The sequence below is a fragment of the Zonotrichia leucophrys genome, chromosome 27 (assembly GCF_028769735.1).
Source record: "Zonotrichia leucophrys gambelii isolate GWCS_2022_RI chromosome 27, RI_Zleu_2.0, whole genome shotgun sequence".
NCBI lineage: Eukaryota > Metazoa > Chordata > Aves > Passeriformes > Passerellidae > Zonotrichia > Zonotrichia leucophrys.
The window spans coordinates 2,933,300-2,952,931 of record NC_088196.1 but is presented as its reverse complement, the minus strand read 5'-3'; the positions used below and the strand labels follow the sequence as shown (position 1 = coordinate 2,952,931).

Here is a 19,632-nt window from a genome sequence, read left to right as displayed (position 1 = left end):
GTGGGGATTTAAAACCAGTTTATATTTGGTAGCTGGTCCATTCAGAGTAGTTTATTTCTATATTTAGTAGCTGGTCCGTTAGGAAGAGTTTATGCCTATATTTACTAGGTGATCCATTCAAAACACTTTATTTCTATATTTAGTAGCTGGTCTGTTTGAAAGTTTATATTCAGTAGCTGGTCTGTTCAGAATAGTTTATTCCTATATTTTCTAGCTGGTCTGTTTGAAAGAGTTTATATTTACTAGCTGGTCCGTTTGGAAGAGGTTATACTTAGTAGCTGGTCCGTTTGGAAGAGTTAATTTCTATATTTACTAGCTGGTCCGTTCCTGGCAGGCCCGGTGGGTGCTCGGAGGGTAAACCGGGCGGGGCGGGGATGGAGGAAGAGGAGGAGGTGATGAGGTACCGGACGGGGCTGGGCGGGCCCCGCGGCCGGGGCTGCGCTCGGAGGGGCCGGGGCGGGGCGAGTTGGCGAAATCGAAAGCGAAAGGCGAGAACGGGTCCCCGGTAGCACGGAGGGAGTAGGAGAGCGGTCCCGGTGGGCAGGGCAGGGCTCCCCGCGGGACCGGACCGGGGATGGATTCGGATGAGGTGAGGAAGAGCCGAGCCACGGGGAGAGGCGGGCGGGGGGCGGCGCAGCGCGGCTGAGACCCCTCCTGTCTTTAGGAATCCTTTGTCCGGCTGCAGGACGAGAGCCTGCAGAGCCCCGAGCAGCTCCGGCAGGAGATCGAGCGCTGCAAGGTGGGTCCGGCTGCTCCGAGAAGGGTTGGGCGGCCGCGTCCCAGCTGTGCGGGGTCCGCCCTGGCCAGGAGCTCGGGTGTTCTCTGGGAATCAGAGGCGGCAGAGAGGAGCAATCCCCTGGAGGGGAGAGCTTGTTCCGGGGCACAGCCTGTGCCGGGGCTGCCTGGCTGGTGGGGGGATGCAGTGTCGTCAGGGTGTTGCTGTCTGATGGTGCTTCTCACAGGAGCTTTACAGTGCTCTGGAGAAAGAATGTGCAAAGCTACAATCGGCCAAGGAAGCTGCAGAGCAAAGGACAAAGGAGCTGAAGAAAGAAGAAGAACTTCATAAAGTTTTAGAGCAACAGCTGTCTTTAAATGGAGATGAAGAAAGAGCACGCCAGGTCAGTGTTCAGTGGATGGCCTAGGTTTGGAAGGGTGCCAGGGGCTGCAGGGTGCAGGTCACTGCTCCAAGATCACTTGCCTGGGGTCTGCTGAGTTTCATGGGGAACACAAGGCCTGTGCTGAGAAGTGAGGCAGTGCTGCAGCGAGGGGAGGGCTGTCCTCAAAGGAGAGGAGCCAGGACAGAGCTGCAGGCAGTCAAGAGCAGAATAGGCTGGAGCTGTGTGCCCAGGAACAGTGCTGTGCTCAGAACAGAAATGTGCTGCAGCCCTTTGTGTCCTGGTGTTCCCTACTTCCCATTCTGTCCTTACTTCCTTCTTTCCCTCCTTCCTTCTAGATTTTTACAATAAGGGAGGAGAACAACAGACTGAGGCTGGAGAAGCAAGTTCTAAACAATAAACTGGAAGAATTGAAGAAGAGGGTCTTCTGGAATGATCCTGTGCAGGTAACAGTGTGTGTGTGGGCACTTGGGTCTGCTGGCAAGGGTGCAAGCCTGGCTGGAGAAGCTGCAGGTGAATGCAGCTGGGCACTGTGATGACTGGAACAGCTCCTCTGCCAGGGCCAGGAGCTCTGGTCATGCTTTGGGATTCCAGGCACAGCCAGACACTAGGAGAGACTCTGCTGAGGTTCTCCAGCAGTTTATTTGTGCCATGAGCTTATTTCTACTCCATGGATTGGCAGGGACGTGCCCTGTGCAGGGTCCAGTCTCCTCCATGTGCTGTCTCTGCTTGTACCTAGATACTGTCTGCCCTGCCAGAAAAGAAAATGATCTTTAAGGGACTCCCAGCAAACAAGGAGGACATGAACAAGCTGATGCTCATCCCACTGATCCGCTGCCCTCTGCCAGGGGGCTCAGCTCTCATCACCTTTGAGGAGGCAGAGGGTAAGTGTGAGAGGAGCACTGCTCTGGCCAGGTGTCCTCGGTCATTTTGGAGCCTGCCCTGTGTCCCCTCCCTGTGCCAGAGTTTGGTGCTCCCTCTCTCCCTGCCTTGTGTGGGGCTGTGTCCCCTCCCCAGCACCTTTGCTGTCCTGGAAAGTGCTGGGCAGTCACTCCCCTGTGCTGGGGGCTCTCCCTGCCCGCAGTGGCCCAGAGGATCATAGAGATGAAGGAGCACACGGTGGAGCTGAGCTGTGGGCAGCTGGAGGAGCTCGACCAGTGCAGAGTGAAAGTGCAGGCAGTGCCCATGGACATCCTGCTGCCATCTGCCCTGGAGGTAGGGGCCGTGGGTCCCCATGCCATGGGGGTGCCCTGGACACACTGCTTCCCCTGTCTGAGCCTGCCTTGACCAGGGCACTGCTCCCCTGAGCTCTGGGCCAGTCCTGCCCTGGCACTGACTGGCCGGTGCCACCCACAGATCAGGCTGACACAGAGCAGCAGGAGCATCCTTGTGTCTGACCTGCCCAGCCTGAGCATCTCCAAGGAGGCACTGCTGGACAAGCTGGAGCTCTTCTTCAGCAAGACAAAGAATGGGGGCAGCGAGGTGGAGAGCAGAAATTTCCTGGAGGACTCTCAGCAGGTGGTGCTGACCTTCACACGGGATGGAGGTGCGTGGGGTGTGCTGAGCCTGGGTGGCTGGCAAGGGTGGAGCAGCCCAGCCTGCTCTGGGGGGAAATCTGAGAGCAGAGGAAGCTGTCTTTGAGGAACAGGGAAGATACAGTGAGCCCCAGGCTGTCCTGCCTCCCCCAAAACTGTGCTGGTGCGGGTGAGCTGAGCAGTGAGCTTGGCAGTGTCAGCCTTGGTGCCTATGCCAGGGACAGAACCTTCCCTGGAGCTGACCTGGGCAGCTCAGGGCTTTCCTCTCCATATGCAGTGGCAGAGCCGCTCATTGAAAGAGGACATATCCAGGTGCCCATTGGGAAAGGGAAATACAAAATCAAAATATCACCATACATGAGTGGAGACATCTCTAACCTGCAGGTAAGGGCATGAACCCGGTGCAAGCAGCACCTCTGAGCCTGTGTGGAGGCAGCACAGCTGGGGGGGCTCCTGAAGCCCCTCTGCCCTGCACTCACCCCCTGCTCTGCCCAGCTCCAGCCCTCCCGCTGCCCCAGGACCGTCCTGCTCCTGGGCATCCCCGATGTGATGAGCGTGGAGTCCATGAGAGACGCCCTGGAGATCCACTTCCAGAAGGCCAGCCGCGGCGGCGGCGAGGTGGATGCGCTCGCCTACGTCCCAGCGGGGCGGACAGGGGTGGCCGTGTTCGTGGAGGACACTGCGGGCTAGTCCTGGCCAGATACGGGCTGGTCCTGGCTCAGCCCGAGGCTGAGGAGCTCCGTGCGTCCGTTGGCCCGCGGGCACGGGAGAAATTAAAAGTGTCTGTTGGAAGCACCCACCGTGTCTGTTGTGTTGGGGCCGGGCCGGGCGTTGCCTGCAGGGCCGGGGCGAGGCTGAACCCCCTCCCTGGCCGTGCTCTGAGGGGCCGGGGGAAACTGAACCCTTCCCCGCCGTGCTGTGAGGGGCCGGGGTGAGGCTGAGCCCTTCCCGGCCGTGCTCTGAGGGGCCGGGGGAAACTGAACCCTTCCCCGCCGTGCTGTGAGGGGCCGGGGTGAGGCTGAGCCCTTCCTGGCCGTGCGTACTCTGAGGGGCCAAGGCGAATCTGAGCCCTGAGGGGCCGGGCCGCGCCCTCCCGCGGGCCCAGGGCGGAGCGGCTCCGCTTTCGCTTTCGTTTCCTCGCGGCGGCGGGGTCGGGGCGGCGGCCGGAGCGGTGGGAGCGGGCGGCGAGGCCGTGCCGGTGCGGCGGGGCCCGGGCAGCCGCCGCCGCCGCGGGCATGGCGGGCCGCACGGTGCGGGTGCAGGGCTTCCCCGCCGAGCTGCCCCCCGACAGGGCGGCCGACAAGCTGACCATTCACTTCCTGCGCTCCCGCAACGGCGGCGGCGACATCGCCAACGTCCGGGTGCTGCCCGGCTCTCTGCCCTGCGCCCTCATCACCTTCGAGGCGCCGGAAGGTAACGCCCGCGGGACCCTCGGGGGCCTGGCCTGGCCCACCTTCCCCAGCCCCTCTGTGCCCTGTCCCACCTTCCCCAGCCCCTCTGTGCTCTGTCCCACGATCCCCACCCCTTCTCTTCCCTGTCCCACCATCCCCAGCCCCTCTGTGCCCTGCCCCACCTTCCCCAGCCCCCCTCTTCCCTGTCCCACCATCCCCAGCCCCTCTGTGCTCTGTCCCACCATCCCCACCCCTTCTCTGCCCTGTCCCACCATCCCCAGCCCCTCTGTGCCCTGCCCCACCATCCCCAGCCCTGACATTGCCTCACCCACTCTCCCCTGTCCACCATCCTCTGTCCTGCCCCTGTCTCACTGTCCCCAGCCCCACCATCCCCTGTCCCACTGTCCCCCACCCCTCTGCTGTCCCTTGGCTGGGCTGACAGAGGTCTGGGTGGCTTTTCCCACCAGTGGCCCAGAGGATCCTGCAGGTGAAGAACCACGTGCTGGCAATTGGGAAGACACAGTACCCGCTGGAGGTGACGCCCCACGCTTCAGAGCTGAGCCCCAATGAGGTACTGAGGGGATGTGGCAGCCCCAGCTGCTCCCACACAGACTCTGTGCCTGGCAAACAGCTTGAGAAGGGAGACCTCACTCTCTCCTTTCATCTTAATTACACTTAAATCCGTCCTCATTCATATTCAAATGAAGATTTTTTCCCCTGTGTTAACAGCACAGGGACAGGCAGGCAGGCTGTGCTCTCAGTCATCTGGCATTTGTGCCTGTCAATTGGAGGGTAGTCAGGCTGGAAGAGAACAGGCACTTTTCCCCAGTCCATCTGGTGCCACACAGGGATCCTGTTAATGCCTCTGCCGTGTCATCAGCTGGTTCACAGTGTATTGAGGAAAGCTTAGCATACAGACATGCTGGTGTCTGGGGAGCACTGGAGAGTTCTTGCCTCTTCCTCCAATCTCAAGAGACCGTGGCTGTAGCCATGTCTCATGTTTTCATATCTGAGCCCCCAAAACAGGGGCATGGAAATTAGCTTGGCCTTGCAGACCTTTTTGCAAATCTGTGGTGCCAAAACTGCTTGAAGATCTGGAGATGAAGCTCTGCAAAGGCAAGAGAGCAACTGCATTTCAGATGCAGAAACAATAGTGGATTTCTTGGGTTTGGGCTTTTTGAAGAGCTCCCAGTGTGTAGAAATGTGGCCCTGTCTCTGTGCAATTTCCCCCTCTGATTCCTTGTTTGCAGAAAGCTTTTGACAAGTGCACAAGGTCAAGGGGTTGCTTTTGGTCCTGTCTGTGTCAGGGTCCATCTCTTGAAAGCAGGATGCTGAGGGAGAGAGGTGGAAGAGTGTGTCACAGTAATTCAGGGGCCACTTGCCTTCTGTGCCTCTGAAAGGGGCTGGTTTTGGTCCTTGCTCTCTCACTCCCTTGCTGTCTACTTGCAGATCTTCATACACGTGAGCATGACAATTGACTATGGCAAGCTGCCCACGGGCAAAACCCTCCTGAAGGACTTGCACAAAGAGTACAGCAATGTACACTTCAGCTTCGACTCCAAGAACATGCAGTGCATAGTGCAGGGCCCATTCACTGAGCTGCAGACCTTCAGCAGAGACCTTCTCAGCAGCCTGAACCTCAAGAACCAAGCCAGTGGCCAGATCCTCCTGCCAGCTCCCAGCTGTGGGGCCAAGGAGATGGGAATGCCTGATCAGCAGCAAGTGCCCGACTCCACTGAGCCAGCACAAGAGGCAGCAAAGCTTCCAGATTGTGACCAGGTGCAGGAAATGGCAGCTAAAGAACCATCACCTCAGAGCCCAGTGGGTGAGGAAGCTGTGGAACTTTTGGGGAAGCTGGAGGACTTTTCCCTCGCCGTGGACTCGGACATTTACTTGTACATGCAGAGGTTCTGTGCTGCTGAGTACCGGGGTGTGCTGCAGCAGCACCACGTGGATGTGGTGGATGTCAGTGGCGATGGCATTGCTGTGTTGTACCTCCAGCCATCTGGAGGAGTGTCTGGGGACACAGAGGCCTTGAGGCAGGCCCAGCTGGCCCTGCAGCAGCTCTACCAGCAGCTGGAGGCGAGCCTGCGCAAGGAGAAGATCGCTAAGAAAGGGCTGGGGATGGACAGCCAGGCACTCAGGGCTCTGACACGTGAGCTGCAGGAGCTCTATCCCCAGCTGCTCTGCCATGAGGATGTGAAGCAGCTTTATCTCGTTGGAAGCCTGGTTGATGTGTGCAAGGCCAAGCAGTTCCTTGAGGATTCTGTCACCAGGAGAAGTGCTGCACGCACGGTTGACACGCTGAGCAGCTCCCAGCCCTCTGGCACCACAGAGGCTGCACCACTGCTGGGCAAACCTCCTGTGCATCCTTCAGCCACAAGGCTTAGCCCAAGCAAGCAGGAGCAGAAATGTGAGTTCAAGCTAGCTGCCAGCTTCAGCACCCTGAAAGCTGACAGGTCTCAGGCTGGCCAGGACCTCTTGGTGAGTCAGGACTCTCCAGCAGTGGCACAGGTGAAGCTTTCTGGGAAACATTCATCAGAGACAGATGCTCCTGGTCAGAGTGACCCAAGGGCACTGAGCCAGCAGTATCAGTCTCCCACCCCTATGAGAGATAAAGTTGTGGGGTTGGCACAGTCTCCCACCCCTATGGCAGATAAAGTTCTGGGGTCAGCAGCAGACCCTCAGCAGAATGACCCCACAGAAAGGGACCATGTGGAAGGAGGTGCCAGACTCACAGGAGAAAAGGTGCTGATGCCTATTGCAGGCAAAGAAAACAGCACTTTTCAGCATGCTGAGGACTCTAAAGGCTCAGGTCCCTTTGGGTACCACTCCCTTGCTGGCATCTACAGCAACTGTGATGTGACATGGACCCCTTTTGCTTTAGGCTGCAAACCCTCAGCATCCAGCCCTGTGCTGAGACGGTCCAACAGCTTCTCCCTGTCGAGGTCAAAGGAAAGCAGCAACTCTGGAGACATCAGCAGGGTGAGTGAGGAGATAAGCCTGGACACTCTGCAGTGGTTTTACCTGAAAGATGTGTGCCATGCTGCTATTGATGAGCTGTGCAGGGCTGGAGGGGTGCACATCTCGGAGCGCCACGCCGGCGACTGCACGGTGCTGATGCTGCAGGCAGAGGACAGGAGAAGGCTGCTCCAGGCTAAATGGAAGGTGGAAGATCTTGTGCAGAAGTGCCCTGACTTGGTGTGTCAGAGTGTGAGCTACTCAGAGCTTGCTGTCAGTGGGCCAGATGACAGTGACCTGAGCGAACTGTGCAGCCTCTTGCGAGGAAAATCCTTCCAGGTTGGACTCAGCAAAGACAAGTACAAGCTCTACCTTGCCTGCCCCAAGGAGATGCTGCCAGGAGTGAGTGAGGCCTTCCACATGTTCTCCTCCAGGAGGCTCTGTGCCATGAAGTCTTCATCCCTGTCTCCTGGATCAGAGAGTACAGGGAAATTGAGTGTCCAGCCAAGCAGAAGCCAGGACCCAGTGCTGGATGTGGCCCTTCCTGGCGGCCTGAGTTCCCCACAGCACCTGAACATCATCAATAAAATGGACTCTCCATACGTGCTCAGGGCTTCCTGGCTGCCAGAGGCTGAGGAAAAGGCATCCCCCAGTCCTTGGAGGTACCAGCAGGCTTGGGGGCAGGAGGAGGGCAGGGGCTGTGTTGATTCTGGGGCTGGCAGACGAGGAAGCAGCCTTCTGAGCCTTGGCACGGGGGATAAGCAAAGCCCTCCTGGCCTGAGGGAGTTCCAGGAACAGCGCAAGACAAAACTGACCCTGGGGGAGCCCGACAGCCCCCGGCTGAAACAAGTCTTGCCAGACAGGTTCCAGTTTGCAAGAGACAAGAGCAGAGGAGGCCACAATGAAGCAATGGGACAGCAGCACTGCCCAGTCCCTGCAGCTGATGAAGCTCCTCACTCTATGCCCACCTGGCTACCCAGGGCTGTGGCTGCTGAGCCACCACCAGCTGTGGCCCAGCAGGCACCTGCAGCAGAGCCCACAGATCAGGGAAGGGCCCAGCTCCCAGGGGGCAGGAGCAACGAGCAGGAGGAGCCTGAGCTCCCATCACAGCAGAGAAGAGAGCCCAGCCTTGGCCAGGAAAGCAGCACCATCCCTCTGGAGCAGTGTGATGTTTGCCAGGGCTCTGGGGTGACCTGCCAGGGCTCCTGTGGTCACGCCTTGTGCAGGACATGTTTTGCAGCAGACAGTTTGCAGCCAGCTTGCTGTGACTCCTCCTCAGATATCCCAAGCTGCAATATCCTGGGGACACTGAAGATCTCCTCCCTGTCTCAGAGCCTGCCTGGATTCTATCCGGACTCAACATTTCAGCTTGCTTACAACATCCCTGATGGAGTGCAGGGGGTAGGTACCACACAGAGCTTCCCCATCCCACTGCAGCCCACACAGGGAGGGCTGTCAGGGTGGCTGGGTGGGAAAAGAGCAGCCACAGCTCCCTGCCTCACAGAAAAATCAGCAGAGGTATTAACCTGTGAAAGGCAAAAAGCTCCACAGCAGGTTTTGGAGCAGCTTGCTGCTTCTCAGGAGCATGTGGGACCTCTGGTTTTAGTTGACAGTGACTATCAGCCCATGGGGATCGTGGTCATGAGTGTAGTTTTCAAGCTAGACAAACCTTAGAAATCCCCTCAGAGGCAAAGCATTCCAGCCATTGTTTAAAATGTCTTATTCCTGTTCCAAGGTTGGGGACCCTCGCCCAGGACACCCTTACAAAGGCGGGAATTTTTGTGCCTTCCTGCCTGAAAACACAGAAGGGGTGAAGATAGCAAAGCTGCTGAAGAGAGCGTTTGAATGTGGGCTGACATTCCAGATCAAGTCCTGCAATGGAGAGGAAAGAGTAACATGGGGTCCTATCCCCCACAAAACCTCCTGGGATGGAGGCAAAGCCAGGTATGGCCCAGCTCATCCTGAGCTTCTGGGTATGGTTGTGGGCTTTTTAGCAATGGGAGGAAGAGAACCAGGGGCTCCAGCTCAACAAATCCTGGCAGGGATGGCACAGTGGCAGAGTTGGTGCTGCCCTTTGCTTCAGCTTGCAGGGCAGCTGTGGCATGGCAGAGCAGCCCTGGCACTCTCCAGCTGGAGCAAATCCATCCCACATCCCTAAGTGTTGTGGAAACCCTGTAATTCCCCATGGACAGGAACTGTGGGCCCTGTTCACTTAGAGCCTGTGCTGGGTACAAGCTGTGCCTGCAGGCTGCAGGACATCCCAGGGGCAGCACTTCCCCTCTCAGCCCCTCTGAAAGGGTGGGGCAGAAATAAAGGGCTGCTTCCCACTGCGGTTTTGGCACAGCAGGATTTACAGTGCTTCCTCTCTGCCCCACAGGAATGGCTACCCAGATGCCCAGTACCTCCATGAGGTTGGCACAGTCCTCAATAAACTGGGCCTTGTGTGATTCTCCCACAGCCTGTGGCTTCCCTTCACCTTCTTTTCCTGCTGAGAACTGCAGCTTCACAGAGACAGCTCAGGAAGAAGCAGGTGTTTGTTGAAAGAGCTCCTGCTTTCCCCACATGTAGCCAGAACTCTGCACTTGAGCAAAGAGCAGCACCTCTGTCCCTGCCCCATGCAGGCCTCAGTGCTTGCCAGAAACTCCAGCTCCTCTTGGATGCATGCCCTGAAATCACAGAGCTGATTGCAGCCTGAGTGAGCCCTGTTTGGCTTCCAGCAGCAGACACAAACCTGGGCAGGAGTCTACAGCTCATCCAGCCCCAGCTTCTGGAAGTCTCTTCCACCTCCTGGCACTACAGAGAGGTTCCAGCTCAGCTGCTGCCAGAGCTGGGGTTGGAGATGAGCTGTTCTTAGTGTCAGCTTTCAGGCCAGCAGGTGACCTGGGGCTCTCTTGAGGAGAACATTAACAGCTTTCAGCAGCTGCCTCCTCCTCCCAGGGACAGTCTCCATGCTGACAAATAAACAGGATTTATTCTCATGTTTGATGGTGGCTGTTCATGCCTTGTCTTACCCTCGGCCCAGGCACCCACTTCAGTCCCACCTGGCTACTGCCACACCCAGATAGGAAATGCAGAGCCCAGGTAAAAGCTTCACAAACAAAAATCACCATGGCTGCCCTCAGGATGAGTGTCAGGGACAACACTCAAGCCAACAGTTGTCCCTGAGAGCAGAGGCATCTCCTGCTGGGAACATTACACTTTGTCAACTGAATCTGCTGTGGGCAGAGGGTTCACCACCACAGAAAGCTGAGCAGCACTGTGGAAGGTTTTGTTATGCTTTAATTACCATTTGAAACACATAAGGCATATGGTAACGTTTGACAGAGGAGCAGTACACATTGTAGTCATGTAAACAGCAGTGGCACAGTTGTCTTCTGTCCAACTCGGTTACACAAAAAAAGCGAAATATATTTTTTAAACAAAAGATTTGCTATGTGTCTGTAGGATGAGCAGCACTCATATCACAAATCTGCAAATCAACACAATTCAGACAGTACAGACCAGACCATATGCTGCAAGAGGCTCACTCAGAGTCTAACACATTTCACATCATGCTCATGTACTACTTGCCAAAAACACTTTGCCAGCACGAGGGCTCAGCACACCAGAGGCTTCAGCAACTTGAGTGGTTTCACACCTATGATAGCAGCTGTCAGCAGGCCAGGAGCCTGCACCAGCTGAAGCCTCACACACACAGTGCTTCGTACTTCTCCCTGGTTAATCCATTCTAGTTCAATACAGGTGTCTGAAACAAATCCTAGAGCTGAACTCCTTCCCAGAGCACTGGGCAGGGCCACCTGTGCTCCTTTCCCCTCCTGCAGTCAGCTTGCAACACAAGTGAGCTTCAGAGAGTCCAAAATGTGGCAACTGCTGCCTGGTGACAGCAAAGGAGTTGCGTTCTGTCCAGGAGCAGCAGCAGCAGGCTGGGAGCCACCACAGCAATGACAGGAGGGGCACTGGCACCGAGCCCCCTGCAGCAGGCAGGGCTGGGGGTGCCTCCTCCACCCACCAACTCCTTACATTCCACCTGCACTCCTCATGGCACAACCTTTGAGTCAAGACAATCAGTAAAATAAACATTAAATTGCACTTCTGGAATGGCACACATGATTAAGTACAGCAATCTCCCAGTTCCTCAGTAGCACAACTTTGCCCTAAACAAGCAACACTGAATGGAATGATTTTTTATCCTAGGGTTTCATTTTGGTTTTTTTGCTTTGGTCCTTAGTACACAAACTGGCTGGTTAACTGGATTAAGACACTTGAAGTTGTTTTACACAGGTTTTATACTTAACTGGCCCATAAAAAAGAAAAGTAAAAAACCAAAACACAACCAACCACACCCACCTGGAGCAGAACTTTGAGCAGAGGATTGCAAGGTTACATTTAATCTTGGTCTTCCTGTAGAAAACACTGTTGCTACCAAGAGACACAAAATAGTGCTGACCTGGAACAGGCAGTGACTGCTTGGCATTCCTGCCTTGATAAGGGCTTCAGGAATTTCTGCTTAGAAAGACATGTGAGCCCAAAAAGAGCCAGGAGCCAGGATTGTTTCTAAAGAGCCAAGGCTGGAGCAGCTGATAAAGCCTCACCCTGGAGCCAAACAGCTCTGCCCTGGGAAAGACAAGGGCTTTACAACAGATCTTATGGACTGGGGGGTACAGAAGCACCAGAAAGGCTGGAACACCTGGGGAGAGAACAGCTAACTCATGGAAAGTCCAACAACATCACCAGAGTCCACAAAACAGAGCTAACAAGAGTCAAAACAGTGTTTTGGCAATACTTTGAAAGGCCAGAATGGAAAAGGCCCCAGTGACTTCTTAGTCAGGTAGCAGAAGGCACCGAGATGCTGTTTGCTGTGGCACACAGGAGGCAGCAGGGCAGAGAGAGGGCTCTGTGAGAGCCCTGCCACACTGCCTGAGCCAAGGCCATCCATGTAAGGCACTGAGCACGAGACTGGCTCAGGAAAAAGCAGGGAGAGAGAGGATGTTGCTATCAAACACACCAGAACAGCTTCCCTTTCACAATCAGAGGATGTGCAGGGTTGTGTGCCTTTTGAGCATGCTGCCCTGGCATCAAGGTGAAGTCCAGTTTCTCAAAGGGACAGGTCCAGACTTTCCATTTCAGCAATTTAGACAGTCCTTCTGTTTGTACACCTGGTAAAGCAGCATTAGACAGTGTTGGATTCAATCTAAATCAGCACAACAGGGCAGGCTGAAAGAAGCAGCAAGATTCTGGATTCAGAAAGGTAAAAAGTTGTGCTTGAGAGTTCCATCAGCCTGTGTTTATGAAATTCAAGAGATGAACTGACAAGGATCTGTGAGAGGACTCCAGCACTCCTCTGAGGTTGTAGGGAACAGGATTGTTGCAATATTTAAAGTTAGGCAGGGGAAAACCCCTGGAAGCTGTGCCAGTGCATTTCTAAAGAACTCTGGACTGAGCCCAAGCAGCTGAACCCCAAACTGCACTGGCAGAGTCCCACTGAGCAGGCTGAGGGAGAATTCAGAGAGGAACTCCAGCCCTGGGTGGTGATGGGGCTGTGTGCCCAGCCCTGTGCCCAGTGGGTACCTGCCCTCCTTGGGCCCTGGGCCCTCCCTGTGGGCTAGTTAAGCAGGATTCTAATCTCAAGGTTTTGCTTCTGAAGCACAAGCTCTTCCATGATGGGCAGCTCTTAGTGCCTTTAGGTTTACCATTTCAAATCCAAAATGAAGCCCAAAAGCCCACAACACCTATGACCCGTGCCAAGTAAGCACTGACAGCACCAGAGTGGCCCAGAGCTGCAAGCAGGGTCCAGGACAGCATCACCCAGGGCTCAAGGTGCTCACAGAGCTGGGCTTGGGTCTCTACACAGCTCTGTTTCCAACTACACACAAGTAAAGACAAATAGAAGAAGAAACAGTTCTGGTATAGGGAGGAGCATCCCAAGCAGCTCCTAAACCCTCAGAGCCAGAGCCCCAGGACAGATTCAGGAGAAGAGCCAAGCCCTGCTGCAGCAGATGAGCTGGGAGACAATGGAAAACTGCTCAGAATGTGCAGGTAAAGAGGCACATTGACACACAGCTGGGCTTTTTGTCATCTCACCAGTGTGCCACAGGGAGAGCCAGCCCACAGGAGTGGCTCCTGAAAGTTCCTTCCCAAACTGCAACACCTCCTCAGTGCACAGGGCACTGCACAAAGCATTAGTAGGGGATGATTTTGTTTCCATCTCACTCAAGTCCAATTCAATACTGCAGCCCTTGGAAATACAAAGACAAGGGTGAAGCCCTAACAACACCAACTTGGAGCCCAACATAATAAAGCACAGAGCCAACATCAATTGTTCCAGTTGTTTGAGACACAGTTGAGTCCTTATGGTCTCTAAGAATCAGACACTGCTCAGATCTCTCTATACAATTTGGAAATAGAAAATGGACAGGATCAGGTTATCTAATTGAAACTTTTCTTCTGTAGTCAGACATAGCCCAGCCCAGCCTGTCAGGGGATTTACAGACTGCACAGAGAAGTGACTGCAAATGGAGTGTGATCTGCAATAGGCTCCAAATTGCCAGGATGGTCAAGGCAAAAACAACATGAGCTGTTAATATCTGGCTGTGTTAGTGGCCTACAAAAAGCAGAGGAAATAGAGCCAGGTTAGTGTGAACAGAAGAGAAACCCCTGCTTGAATTTAACTAGGCCAGCTGTGGTTTTCCTTTGGCTGTGGAGGAAACATCCTACATTTGGCCAATCCTCTGCTGAACAGACTTTCCCAAAGCTGAGAGTGCAAATGCTTCAGCAGGGCTCAGTTTCTGCAGAGACACTTGGCAGTTGTTACAGTACTTTGTGCCTTGACTTTACAGTGACAGGCTGTGCAGTTGTCAGTCACCAACTGCTTGGAAGCTTCAGCCTCACTGCCAGAGAAAAAGGAGGTTAGTCTGGAAATTCAGTGGAGAAACAAGTGGTTAGCAGTATGAAATAAACAGGCTTCAAAAGAGAGAGCAGGAGGCATGTCTGGCAAAGGGTCAGTCACAACAAGAGCATGCAAACCTCATCTGAATGATAACCATGATGTTCTTGTACTGGTGAAAGATGGGAGATACTGATCTGTCCATTTCCAGGTCCCAAAGAGATCAGGGAGTTAAACCATGAATTCATAATCTGCATTCATCTTTTCTCCTTAGTTCTCTGCTTTTTTAGATTCTTCCTTGGGTGCTTCAGGAACCAGGATGACTTTTCCAACATTCTTCTTTTCTTGCATCTGCTTCATAGCCTCTGCCACCTGGAGGCAAAAGGAGTCTGGTGAGACCCCCACCCACTGCAGAGAGCATTTGTGCCCCTCCTGGGCCCCTCAGCACCCCCAGAGCAGTCTGAGGCACAAGTGGGAGGCTTTCCTGGAGTTCAAGCATGTCCCAGGCATCCAGGTGCCTTGCACAGGTGTGTTTTGGACAGACCTGGGCAATTACCCCAGCAGGCCTATAGGAAACTATCAAGAATTCACACAGCCCAACCTAAACACACACACGCAAGGAAGCTCTGCTCACACAAGTGTGGAAGGGCAGTGTGTGTCACTCTCCAAAGGGAGGAATCCAGCAACTGCTAGGAGGACAAAGCTTCTACCAGCTGCACAAAACAATACATGCACAGAATTGTATCATTTTTATCATTATTTTCAAGCACCTGGGCTAGGCCTGGAATCAAAGCTTTCCTTAAGCCTTTGCATCAGTTCTCAGGTGTGAACACTGACTGTCATCACTAATTTCTTTGCTCCCCTGCAGCAGCTCCTGCCCCAGCATTCCCAAGGGAAGAGCCTGGCTCTGCCTGGATACATCAATGCAATAACCCTGAGCAGAGCAGAGCTGCTGGAAAACCTGCTGCTCCCTTCATTCTGCTTCACTGCCTGGGCTCTTTTGCACTCTTGGAAGGGCAGCAACAACCTCCCCATCTGTCTGCTTAATTACAGGCTACAGAGCACTCAGGGCAAGCTGCAGTGTGATGTAGAACCAGCCCCTCCTGCTGCTGCTGCCCATGGAGCTCAGCTGAGCGCCTGCCCTGCTCCCCAGGGACCCTGTCTGGCACTGCCCAGCCCTGTGCACTGCAGCACAACAGCCCAGCCACTTCACTCAGCCTTAATATTTTAAAAGGAATAAAACTCAGCCTCAGAATGTCTGAGAACAGATGGTTATTAGACATTTTCAACAGTTCAGCCCCCATGGACAAGGTGCTCTGTACCACTGGATGTCAGCTCAGACTCACCTGATCAAAGGGCCACACAGAGTCTATTTTGGGCTTGATTTTGCCTTGGCTGTACAGGTTAACCAGCTTGGCCACAACACTCCTGAGAAGCTCAACCTCTTCATCCATATATCCAAGATGGTAGCCACACACAGCCTTGTTCTGGTGCAGGAGCTGCAAGGCAGTGATGCTGAACTGGTTCCACCAGGTTTTAGCCATAGCCATGAGGTTCTTCTTCTGCCCAGTGAGCAGGTTTGCTACCCCTGAAAAGAAGGAGAGCCACAGCTGAGCTGGAACACAACACAAGAGGCAAAGGGCACCTCATGGAACAGCTCAGACCAGGCACAGAGCTGAGAAATGACCACAGCAGAACCCGCCCAGTTGACCTTCAATATAAACAGGCACCTGCCTCAGCCTCTAGATAAGCATAATTTGGATTATCAGCACTCATGTGGCAAAAATGCACGTGAGAAATGCAGAAATGCAGAACAGCTCCTCTCTTTGGCCCCCCTAAGGCAGCAGCAGTGCAGCTGGGAGGGCTGGCAGAGGTAAGAAAGGGTTACAAGTGCCACCCAGCCAGGCAGGCAGGCAGGACAGTTTTCCCCTTCTCCTCCAGCCCTGCTTCTCCAGGGGAATCACAAGCTGCAGTGGCTGGGACAACCAGAGCAGCACACTGCTGCAAGTGTCTGGAATCCCACTGGGGGCTGTGTGAGGGCTTTGTCTGTGGGACAAAATCACAGTGTTCCAGGGCTGGGGAATGGAGAGATAAGTATTCAGTAGCCTCAAACCTCATCTCCCACACATCCTCTGAAAGAAAAGCAAGGCTGTGCATTAAGTCAGCCTAGACAAAGCAGCTATGCCAGTATTCCTCCCTGAGGACATTCCAGCTTCCCCTGCAGGCATCAGCTTTTACTCCAAGAGAGAGAAGAGCCCTGCAGGCTCCTTTCACCACGGAGGGAAGAGCCTGGCAGGCTGTGAACACAGCTCTGGGGACATGGCTGCCCTCTGCCTCACCAAGCCAAAGCATCCTAAAGACCTTAATTAAATAAAATAACTGCAACACAGTGAGGAATAATATCCCTGACAGCCATGCACCATTTCTGTGTGGATCCCATTCCACCCTCACACAGTCCCTGGGTTCTTTGGGCACTTTGCCCACACTCACCATAAGTGATGAGTTTGCCCATTGGCTTCAAGAGGTTAAAAGCTTTGGTTGTATCAGATCCTCCCAGAGGGTCCAGGACAATGTCAACACCTAGAGAAGGAATTGGAAGTAAATAAAAGCTTCTTTGCAAATTGAAAGAAATGCAAGAGAGCTGCACAAGTCCTCCACCACATCTCACCTTTGGGAGAGATTTTCCGGACCTCCTCTGCGTAATCCATGGTTCTGTAGTCAATGGGGTGAGCAACTCCACTCTCCTTGAGGGTCTCGTGCTTGGAGGCAGACGCTGTGCCAAAAATGGTGACATTTTCTACAGTCTTGCACAGCTGGATGGCAGCAGTTCCCACACCACCTGAAAATCAGCAGTAAGAAAGGTTTAGAAGCAAACAGCTCCAGTGTAAATTAAGAAAACCACATGTAAAAACTTGCTTAGTAAATTATCCCTGCCTGTATCAATCACACAGCACAGCAGCCTGGGGAATAGAGGCTCTGCCTGGGGCACACTGGGAGAGACGGACCCCAGCTGCTGGGGAATGGGGTCAGCACAAAGCCTGCATCTCTGCCAGCTGATATTTGATCAGCCCAGCCCCATTCTGATCATTTCCTCACTCATGTCACTTACTCAGAAGCTGCACAGTGAAACCAAGAGTCTCAGCAAGGTCTGGCAAGAATTATTTACCTGCAGCCATGTGGATGAGGACACTCTGGTTGGGCCTCAGGTTTCCAAAGTCAAACAGAATCATGTAGGCAGTGATGTAGTTCACAAGAAGAGCAGCAGCTTCCTCGAAGCTCATCCCCTCAGGCATTGGGAAGGTGTGACTGACCGGCACAGTCACCACTTCTTGCCAGAGCCCGGACCTGGCCAGGACCATTACCTTGTCCCCAACCTGAAATCAGAGGACAAGGTGGTCTGAAACAAGCCCCCAAAGCTGGCAGAAGCCATCAGCCCCTTGCCCTCGGTATGTCAGAGCTGCTGCATCCACACAGTTCTGTGTGCAGGGGCTGCAGCACCGCGGCACTCAGGCAGGAGAGCACAGCTGGTTTAACTCTCTCCTCCCTGGGAGGCTGCAGCACAGAACCTCCCACCACAGACCTGGGCACAATCCCAGAGACCACAGACACCCCACGCTCTGGCTTTGTAGTGGCACCCAAACCCAAACTGTGGTTGCCCAAACCAACCACTGGATCCATGGCAGATCCGCAACAACACAAGAGGGATGAGGACCATGTCCTGCTCCCCTTGCCCAAGCTGGGAGCAGAAGTCTAAACACGAAAAAATATTATTGCTGCTCCTTGCCATCATTCTGCCAAGAGGCAGGACCCTTAGGGAAACATTTGGTAGTATCAATCATGATAAATGCACCTTCAAACTTAGGAAAACCTCCGGAATCTAAGGCACACGGCCTCCTCCAGCTCCTCCCTGCCCGTTCTCCCTGGAGACCACAGGCACTCCAGGCTCTGGCTTTGTAGTGGTACCCAAGCCCAAATTGTGGTTGCCCAAACCAACCACTGGATCCATGCTGGATCCCCCACAACACAAGAGGGACGAGGACCGTATCCTGCCCTCCTTGCCCAAGCTAAAAAATATTACTGCTGCTCCTTGCCGTCATCCTGCCAAGAGGCAGGACCCTTTGGGAATCGCTTAGTAGCATCAATCATGGAAAATACACCTCCAAACTTAGGAAAACCTCCCGAATCTGAGCCCCACGGCCTCCCCCGCTCCTCCCCGCCCGTTCTCCCGGAGCGGCAGGGCCGGCCCGGGGATGCTCGCCCGCCCTGCCCCTTTGTCCCTGGCCTTTGTCCGCCGCCCTGTCGCCTCCAAATCCCCGGCGGGTGGGATCGGTGGGGTCCCTGCCGGGGGCTCAGCGCTGCCGGGGCCCACCGGGACTCCCGGGGCTGCGGGCAGCGGGCCGGGGCCGCACCTCGGGGCGGTTCGGGGCCAGCGGGCCGGGGCGGGCTCGGCACCCCGGGGCAGTTCGGGGCCGGGGGGCCTGGGCCGCACCCCGGGGCAGCTCGGGGCCGGCGGGCCGGGCCGCCCTCACCTGTCGGTCGCGGACGCCGTCGCCGAGGGCGCGCACGGTGCCGGCGCACTCCATGCCGGGGCACACGGGCGGCGGCGGCAGGCGGTCGTACAGGCCCTGCCGCGCCATCAGGTCGGCGAAGTTGAGCCCGCAGGCGCGGACGGTGACCGAGACCTCCCCGGGCCGCGGCTCCGCGTTGCGCCGCGCCTGCACCTTCACCTTGTCGTAGCCGCCGAAGCCGGTCAGCACCAGCGCCCGGTGCTCCGCCGGCGCCTCCCCGCCGCCCGCCGGCGGCTCGGGGCCGGGGGCCGGCTCAGGGGCGGCGGGGGCCGGGGCCGGCTCGGCGGACATGGCGGTGCGGAGCGGCGGGAGCGGCTGCGGAGCGGCGGCGGCGGCGGCGGGCGGGGAAGGGCCGGGGCGCGGCCGGGGGCGGAGCGGCTCGGGCGGGGCAGCAGCGAGCGGCGGCGGCGGCGGGCGGGGCGGTGAGGCCGGCCAGCCCCCGGGCCCGCTCCCCCTGCCGCACCAGCATCTTCTCCTCCACACCGCCCTTTTCCCTTTTATTTTCCTTTTTTAGTTTTTCCTTTTTTTTTTTTTTTTAATTCCCTTTCCCCCCCCTTTTAAATTTTTTTTTTTATTTTTTAAATTTTTTTTTTTTCTAAATGATTCCTTCCGAGCAAACACCCTGCTGCCCGCACCGTTCCTGGGGGCATGGTTGGAATGGCAGCAGCTTTGCTGGAGCATCATTTCATCATTTTCCTGAGTTACTTTTCTAATTTATAGTGCGGAAATCCTGAGGCTTGCGGGGAGCTCTGCGGCAGGGAGGAGGCTCGGGTTGCGCAGAGGTCGGAGGGAGGAACTGAGCTCTAATCCTGCAGCTAAAGACAAATAAATCGCTGGATCCAGCCTCTCTTTCTGCCAGCAGATATCAGCCTCCTCCCTGAGCTCACTGCTCGGGTCCCTGTTCGGCTCCCAGAGAGCACTGTGTGAATATCAATGTGTGAATATCAATGTGTGAATATCAATGCGTGAATATCAATGCGTGAACACTCCCATTTCCATCGGGAATCCCGATCCGGTGCCATTTTGTGTGTGCAGAGCACAACAGAATCCACACCTCTCTGATCTGAGCCCATCCCTAACAAACCACTGCAGGGTGACTGCTCAAGCGAGCAAATCAGAGAGGCCCCAAAGAGAAAAATATCCATCCCCAAAGAGAAAACACAAACCACCTAGAGGATA

General features: G+C 55.2%; 3 protein-coding genes across 4 annotated transcripts; 2 read left to right on the top strand and 1 right to left on the bottom strand.

The window, feature by feature from the left end:
- The first annotated feature begins 431 nt into the window (after window positions 1-431).
- IFI35 (interferon induced protein 35) lies at window positions 432-3,464 on the top strand. Its single transcript, XM_064733763.1, has 9 exons — window positions 432-589; window positions 665-739; window positions 963-1,118; window positions 1,454-1,561; window positions 1,855-1,999; window positions 2,200-2,330; window positions 2,472-2,661; window positions 2,928-3,034; window positions 3,146-3,464. Exons 1-9 carry the CDS (start codon window positions 575-577, stop codon window positions 3,338-3,340), a joined length of 1,122 nt encoding a protein of 373 aa, XP_064589833.1. The 5' UTR covers window positions 432-574; the 3' UTR covers window positions 3,341-3,464.
- Window positions 3,465-3,859: 395 nt separating this feature from the next.
- LOC135458536 (uncharacterized) lies at window positions 3,860-9,980 on the top strand. 2 transcript variants are annotated; one of them, XM_064733734.1, is made up of 5 exons: window positions 3,860-4,063; window positions 4,509-4,612; window positions 5,491-8,403; window positions 8,738-8,946; window positions 9,380-9,980. In XM_064733734.1, the coding sequence occupies exons 1-5, from the start codon at window positions 3,886-3,888 to the stop codon at window positions 9,447-9,449; spliced, it is 3,474 nt and encodes a 1,157-aa protein (XP_064589804.1). In that variant the 5' UTR covers window positions 3,860-3,885; the 3' UTR covers window positions 9,450-9,980. The 2 variants fall into 2 exon arrangements, with proteins under 2 accessions (XP_064589804.1, XP_064589805.1); XM_064733735.1 differs by having other exon boundaries at window positions 3,933-4,063; window positions 4,484-4,612.
- Window positions 9,981-10,263: 283 nt separating this feature from the next.
- Window positions 10,264-18,780, bottom strand: VAT1 (vesicle amine transport 1). Its single transcript, XM_064733762.1, has 6 exons — window positions 18,415-18,780; window positions 17,052-17,259; window positions 16,554-16,724; window positions 16,376-16,465; window positions 15,232-15,473; window positions 10,264-14,257 (listed from the first exon to the last, which is right to left on the bottom strand). Exons 1-6 carry the CDS (start codon window positions 18,742-18,744, stop codon window positions 14,156-14,158), a joined length of 1,143 nt encoding a protein of 380 aa, XP_064589832.1. The 5' UTR covers window positions 18,745-18,780; the 3' UTR covers window positions 10,264-14,155.
- Between the last annotated feature and the right edge of the window lie 852 nt (window positions 18,781-19,632).